This window comes from Alnus glutinosa, chromosome 14 (assembly GCF_958979055.1).
Source record: "Alnus glutinosa chromosome 14, dhAlnGlut1.1, whole genome shotgun sequence".
Classification (NCBI taxonomy): domain Eukaryota; kingdom Viridiplantae; phylum Streptophyta; class Magnoliopsida; order Fagales; family Betulaceae; genus Alnus; species Alnus glutinosa.
The window spans coordinates 24,695,694-24,702,899 of NC_084899.1; the positions used below are offsets into that span (position 1 = coordinate 24,695,694).

General features: G+C 34.0%; 1 protein-coding gene across 1 annotated transcript; it reads left to right on the plus strand.

Annotated features, from left to right (window-relative positions):
• LOC133856858 (uncharacterized) lies at positions 1-6,933 on the plus strand. The gene is made up of 4 exons (XM_062291897.1): positions 1-323; positions 5,721-6,043; positions 6,170-6,291; positions 6,427-6,933. The coding sequence occupies exons 1-4, from the start codon at positions 1-3 to the stop codon at positions 6,931-6,933; spliced, it is 1,275 nt and encodes a 424-aa protein (XP_062147881.1).
• Positions 6,934-7,206: the final 273 nt, after the last annotated feature.

Genomic DNA, 7,206 nt, shown 5'->3' on the forward strand with positions numbered 1-7,206 from the left:
ATGGTTTTCCGGAGTTTCAGTTATGGAGTCCACGAGATCGGGCTTGGCCGGGTTGACAATAGAGAGGACGACGTCAACGGCCAGCGGAGCGAGGAGAGTGGAGTATTGATTGACAACCTTGCTGTTGAGGGAGGTGCTGGCAGACATGACGAGAGAGTCGCGGTCGGAGACCTTGACGGGGACGGCCATGGCCGTGCAAACTTCAACTGCCTTGGTGGCTGCCTTGTGGAGGTGCCCTCGCTGACCGCAGAGTCCTGGGACTTAGAGAGCTCGACGAGCGGCCGGCTGGATCGGAGGACCTCCATCTTGTTGTGCAAATGGAGGTTTAAAAAAACTATTATTGTAGCAGCATGAAGGCGCTAGGTCATAGATCAGTGTGCATTTCTCCAAATCTATTGAAGCCGTCGATAGCGAAAATTCAATGGCCACGATCAGTACTTCACAAGTTTTGAAAACCCCTTTGGTACATTTAGGGACGATTTATCTCGTCTATAAATGTTTTTAATTCCTGGCGCTTTTCAAAATAGTGTCAGTAAAAATTTAGAGACGATTTTGGACAAAACCGTCTCTAAATGTAAATTTCTGGACGGTTTGGTTCAAACCATCGATGAACTTATAGAGAGTTTGAATAAAATCGTCTGTAAATTTACATTTTCAGACGGTTTGTTTCAAACCGTCTGAAATTTTATAGATGGTTTAATCAAACCGTCCATATTAAATTTTTTACATATAGTTTTTTTTTTAAAAAAAAAAAAAAACCGTCTAACAATTTAATTCTAGATGGTTTTAGAAACCATCTAGAAAAAAACCATCAAGAATTCATCTTTTTTTGTTTTTGTTTTTTTTTTTTTTTATGTAGTGGCAGGTATGAGTGGTGACAATTAATGGACTCTTTTTCCATGAGATTGTTCGATTTTTACAAACTCATACGGTTAGAATAATATTAATTAATTAAATTAATTATTTCTTATTGGTTTAAGTTTTTAAGACAACTAAGTTTTTTAACATGGTATTAGACTAGTAAAAGTCCTAAATTCGAAGCACTTTTTCTATCTCCATCATTCAAGCATATTTTATTTCAATTAAATATTTTTACGTGTTGGACCTTACTTATTAAATAATAGTATGTGTTTGAGCCCATATGTGAGTGAGTGAGAGTATTACAATATTCATTAAATGATTAAATCAACAATTTTCTATAAGTTTAAGTTTTTGAGATAATTGGTAATTTAACGAAAACTAAAGAGGGAGACGAAAAAAAAAAAAAACTAATTTTTTTGCCCAGCTAGTATAAGAATTTTCTTTCTTACTGGCATATTCTATCTAATTTGGCTAATTAATCAATTATTTATGTGTGTTAAAATTTTTGTTTTCTATCTATTATTTTTGTTCCCAAAGCAAAAATATTAACAAATAACCAAAACAAAAAACAAAAAACTCAAAATTTTATTCACCTTTATATATATATATATATATATATATATATATATATATATATATATATATATATATATCACATTAAAACACTGTTTCAAAAAAAAAAAAAACAAAAACAAAAAAATCTTCCTAAACAAATTAATAAATATACTTAAATTTTTAGGAGGGGAGGTGGATGGTATTTTTTTTTTTTTTTTTTCCTGTGAATGTCTGGTTTTGGCTCTCGAGTTCAACTGTTCACATCAGGAATAAAGTCGAGATATGGACTTGCCAAGAATTTTGCGTCCTTGACTATATACTAGGAGAAAAAGTAAACGTTGAGCTACCCTTGACATAAATAAGGGACTGCAAAGTTATATAGAAAGATGACAATAAATCATTATATATATATAAGATGGAGATCACCTTGCTACATAAATAAGGTGTTGAAAAGTTGGAGATCATAAGGTCAAAACCCGTTTGGTAACCCTTTCTCCTTATACTTGAGGGGAATCTTATTTTTAAGTGGTAGTAAAAAGTAATTAATGTGATATAAAGTAGAAAAAGTTTTTTTTTAAAAAAAAAAATTGTATTGTAATACTTTTTTAGAGAATTAAAAAAAAAAAAAAAAGGAGGTTACCAAATGGGCCGGCAGTCGCACTCCCTATTCCTCGAATCTTGTCAACGGTGTCGCTCTTTCCACATAATCGATCAGCAACTTTACGAAGCTAAATAAACCGTACATATTCTTAAACAAGCTAGCGGCCCTCCATATATATGTCAAAAAGAAGAAAGCAAAATACGTCTTTATGTCAAATCTTTATTTTCTTATCCATTTGAAAGTACTATAATATTAAACGGGTAAAAAAAATCATCTATATGCTTTAGTGAATATTTTCTATAATATAATTTGCATTGTTAGGGAAAATATTAGTTTATCAAAGCCCATCAAAATCATTTGGGCCCAATCAGTTCAACCAACCCGACCACCCGACCCAGATAGCCTACCCGGATACCTCGTAACACCCGAGGCCGCGAACATCTCAAGATTACCCGAGATTTAATGGACACGACGCACGATACATAACTAGATCGTGCACTTGAGATAGACGGTCGTGGAACCCGAAATGTTCATGCACCTGAGGCCACGTCTTCTTCAACTATCGATCCCCGCACAAACCGGGAACAATCCTAGCTGCTCCTCAATCACTTTAAATACCAAAATCTCTTCAGATATTAGGGCACACTCAATCTCCTTAACATTACTCTGAGTATTTACTCTCAAATAATACACTTACTTAAACATCGGAGTGGGATTGTCGGCATCCCCCGACGCAGTTTTTACTTGCAGGTTTGGAAGAAAGAACATATCGGCGAATTATTGATCGACATGTCACCTACTGGAATACTGTCTCAACATAATTATTTCCCAACTCATAGTGAAACGAATGGAAGGTCCGAACCGACTGATGTTAAAAAGGGATCAATGAGTTGTAGTTAGAGGTGAAATGTCATTAATAATAGAGTTAGAGTTCGAACTAATAACTTATGGTTAATTATGATATCATGTTAAGTGATTACATCTTATCTCAAAAACTTAAGCTGATAAAATCAAAAAAATAAAAATCATTTAATTAATATTATAACATTTAATTTTCATAAAATTCCAATAATAAAACTTAAATAAAAAATAAATAAAATTGATCATGAAGAGTCACTCAATGTATGCATTGAAAATCAAGACAGTACGTTACACTGCAAACCCTCGGGGGGCTATGTTTGGATAAGGATCGGATTTTAAGGTGAGAGTTTACTTAAAGTTATGGTTTAAGGACTTGTATTGTTAATTTGCAATGCCCCTTACCTGGTGTTGGGATGTTTGTGCAAGGATTAGGCGCCGAAGGTATCACTGGAGTATGTTGATGACGGGAAAATGAAGCCATTTTTGCGCCATATTTTGGCTTTGTGCCACCCAGTGGCCTCGTGGCCTCAAGAGGCTTGGCCATGAAAATCAAGAACAAAAACATCGCTACTGTTGCGGGTATGGAAATGTTTCTCCTCCAAAAGTACATTTTTTTTTTCTTTCCTTTGAACGAAGAAGAAATGGTTGTATTGCAAGAGCAACTTTCATCATATATATATATATATATATATATATACACACACACACAAAGTTGAAAAGTGATGGTGTTTGACGTTTTGCGAAAATTGGTAGTGGACAAAAACGAGATGACGTATATACATATATCAGACGCTGCATGCTGGCCACGCCGACCATAACACATATCCAAATATACGTTTATGCCCTGCCTACAAAAACAAAATCAAGTATGCCCGTATTAGTTGCCTATATTGAATTTTGGATCAAAGTTACATAAATCTTTCACAAATATTTTATAAAGTTGGGGTGGCAACTTAATTCTAATAGATCTTGAATCAATCTTTGTTTAATAAATAAATAATTATTAGAAATTGTTATATCTGTTTTGTGAGATGTTTGTGTAGTATACAATGTTATTCTAAATTTGTGTAATGAATTATATCTCCCAAAAATGTTTTTTTATTTTTTTGTTTTTATTTTTTGTAAAAAAAATTGGAGTATAAATCCAAAAGGTCTACTCATTATTCTGTTATCAACAATCCTCATCTTTTTTTTTTTTAGTTTAATTTTATCTTCCTTTCATAGTTAGAATGTCTTGAAAGTGTCTCATATTGCCAACTTTCGTGCACGTTGTTTAACTAAGTAGGTTGTTTCCAATCATGTTTTTGGAAATATTCTCCTAATTATATCCCAACTCATACGGATCGATGAAGCTCGGGTGAAACGAAGTGAAGGTCCAAACTGGTTGGTGTTGAAGAAAGATCGATGAGTTGTAGTTAGGGGTGAAATGCGACTAATAGTAAATAATATGATGAATGTTAACTTTATTAAGAAGCAAATGATGAGTGAATTGTAGAGTTAGGATTCGAACTAATGACTTATGGATAATTATGATATCATGTTAAGTGATCGATCACCTTTTATTTTAGAACCTTAAGCTGATAAAAAAAAAATTAATCATTTAATTAATATTCTAACATTTAATTTTCATAAAACCGTAATAATAAAACTTAAATAAAAATTGATCATGAAGCTAGGGTCACTCGTTGTATGCAGTGGAAATCAAGACGTACATGCAGTACGTTACACTTCAAAACCTCAGGGGGCTGTGTTTGGATAGGGATCGGATTTGAAGGTGAGAGTTTACTTAAAGTTATAGTTTATTGACTTGTATTATTAATTTCCTTGTTCGAGTTCATAGACTTATTTAATTTCACGCTCGAGAAAGATATTTTTATGGAAGTTCTTCTACCAATATTATAATTCCTATAGTACTTATACAATTCCTATACATTACCGTACGTCTTTGTCACGGAATTTAGATCCATGAAATTGATGTTCTCATTAATTTGAAGGACGTAATTCTGATTTTTTTTTTTTCAGAGTTGTTCATCCAAATACAATGGTAGAACTTACTAATGCATGTGAGAATAATTAATTAAGAGGGAAAAAAAAGCAGTAGTACTAGATATATTAATATAAGTAATGCTAAATCTACAATTGGTTTATAACTCTTTTACAACTCGTTGATCATCTCAACATGTGATTAAAGTAATGTCCGTCATTATAAATAAAAAATAAATACCCTCAACGTGTCAACTTACAAGTAATAAAAAAGTTGTAAACTAACATTTTTCTACTAATATTCCATATTTAAGCCACTTTAATCCACCCGAAACGTAGTGGCTAAACCTGTTTATTGGGATAAGAGTTACAAGATGATAAATTATATTTATTGTTGTTAATGTAGAAGTAGAAGAGACTTGTAACGTTTAGACTATTTTCTCTATAAATAGAGTCATGTATACAGGAAAATAACTTAAAGAAAGATGTAGTCAAGAAAAGACTTTGACATGTGGATGTAGGTCATAGATCGAACCACTTTAATTGTGTGTCTCTCTTTCTTTTTCTCAATTTTCCCCTAAATTATGTGATCTTATTATAATATTGTTTAAGTTGCTAATTAAGAATTCACATTTCTCTTTGCAAAGATCTTAATGGTTTAATGCAAGAATTTTGGTGGAAACGTTTATCTAAGTCTTCTAAAATTCCCTGGATGAGCTGGGATAGAATGACCTATGCAAAATCAAGTGGAGGGTTAGGTTTTAGAGACCTTGTCCTTTTTAATCAATCCCTCTTAGCCAAACAAGGATGGAGACTTATTCAGCACCTTTCTTCCCTTGTTCTCTTCCCTGGGCTCTAGGGTTTCTTTTGTTTGGAGGAGTCTTTTCCAGGCTAAGAGACTATTACATCTGGGAGTTCTTTGGAGGGTGGGTAATGGGTCTTCCATTAGAATTTGGAAGGATAGATGGATTCCATCCTCCTCTTCTCATTTGGTTATCTCTCCTGTTGGTGGTTTGGGACAAGAGGCCGCAGTGTCAGATTTAATAGATAGAGAGATGGGTTGTGGGAATTCAAACATTATCTCTAAGAATTTTCTGAAGGAGGAAGCTGAAGCCAATATGAACATCCCTTTGAGCCCCAATTTGCCTCAAAACAAGATTATTTGGATTGGGCCAAAGTCGGGTATGTTTTCTGTCAAAAGTGCATATCACATAGGAAGGGTTCTTAAGGAAGATCCCAGAGGACAGTGTTCTTATGCAGATAGGATGCCTGATATGTAGAAGGATTTATGGAATTTGAAAATTCTAGGAAAACTGAAATTGTTTGCTTGGAGAGCTTGTCAAAACCTCTTGCCTACTAGAGATAATCTTTATAAGAGGAAAGTGATTCAAGACCCTTCTTGTCCTTGTTGCAGTTATGCAATTGAAACGGTTATTCACTCTTTGTGGTCTTGTCCGGCAGCAGAAGATGCTTGGGGAGATCATTTTTCTTGTTTTCAAAAATGTAGCTCTTTACATATAAGTTTTATGCATCTATTGGCTTATTGTTTTTGAAAATATGATAAGGAAAAGGTGGAGCTACTGCTTGTGGTTGGAAGGAATATTTGGTTAAGAAGAAATTCTCTTCTTTTTGAAGGGTGTTTTCTTCCTCTGAGAAGAATTTGGCAGGAGTCCATTTCTTTTTTGGAAGATTACAGATTGTACATTCAGGGAAAGGAGAATGATGCTAGGGCTTCTAGTGATGTGGTTCCTTCTATCCCTGAGGTTTGGTGTCCCCCTCCTACTAACTATTTCAAAATTAATTGGGATGCATCCGTTGATTCAAGGAGAAATTGTATTGGCCTTGGTTTAGTAGCGAGAGATAGTAGGGGAGAGTGCGTTGGTGCAAAATGTGTTTGCCTTTTTGTGAAAGGTGATTCTAGAATTGCTGAATCTCTTGTTACACTTCATGCAGTATTTTTTAGCAAATTTTTGGAGTTAAGGGATGTTATTTTTGAAGGAGACTCTTCTCAGGTAGTGCCAGAAATAAATTCCTCTCCCCCTCATTTGTCTAAAGCTGGACATATCACATAAACTATTTTATCGGATCTCAAACATCTTCACTCTTCCACCTTTGTTCATGTTAGAAGAGCTTCGAATGAGGTGGCTCATGTTTTGGCCAGGGAAGCTGTGCTGAAAAATCTAAATGTCTGTTGGATCAGATTTTCCTTGTTGTATTTAAGATCTTATTGTTAGGGAGAAGTCTTTTTTTCCTAGATCATTTGATGGGATCATGATGTATTTGATAGTCTTTGCAATGAAGATTTGTTTCTTCTTTGTTTCAAAAAAAAAAAAAATCGGGTTAAA

Excerpts from the sequence above, each read along its gene's own strand:
- LOC133856858 (XM_062291897.1), top strand. The coding sequence starts at position 1 with ATGGTTTTCCGGAGTTTCAGTTATGGAGTCCACGAGATCGGGCTTGGC. Across the intron at positions 6,044-6,169 it reads TTGGATTGGGCCAAAGTCGG|GAAAACTGAAATTGTTTGCT; the intron begins GTATGTTTTCTG and ends TGAAAATTCTAG. Across the intron at positions 6,292-6,426 it reads GCAGTTATGCAATTGAAACG|GAAAAGGTGGAGCTACTGCT; the intron begins GTTATTCACTCT and ends AAATATGATAAG.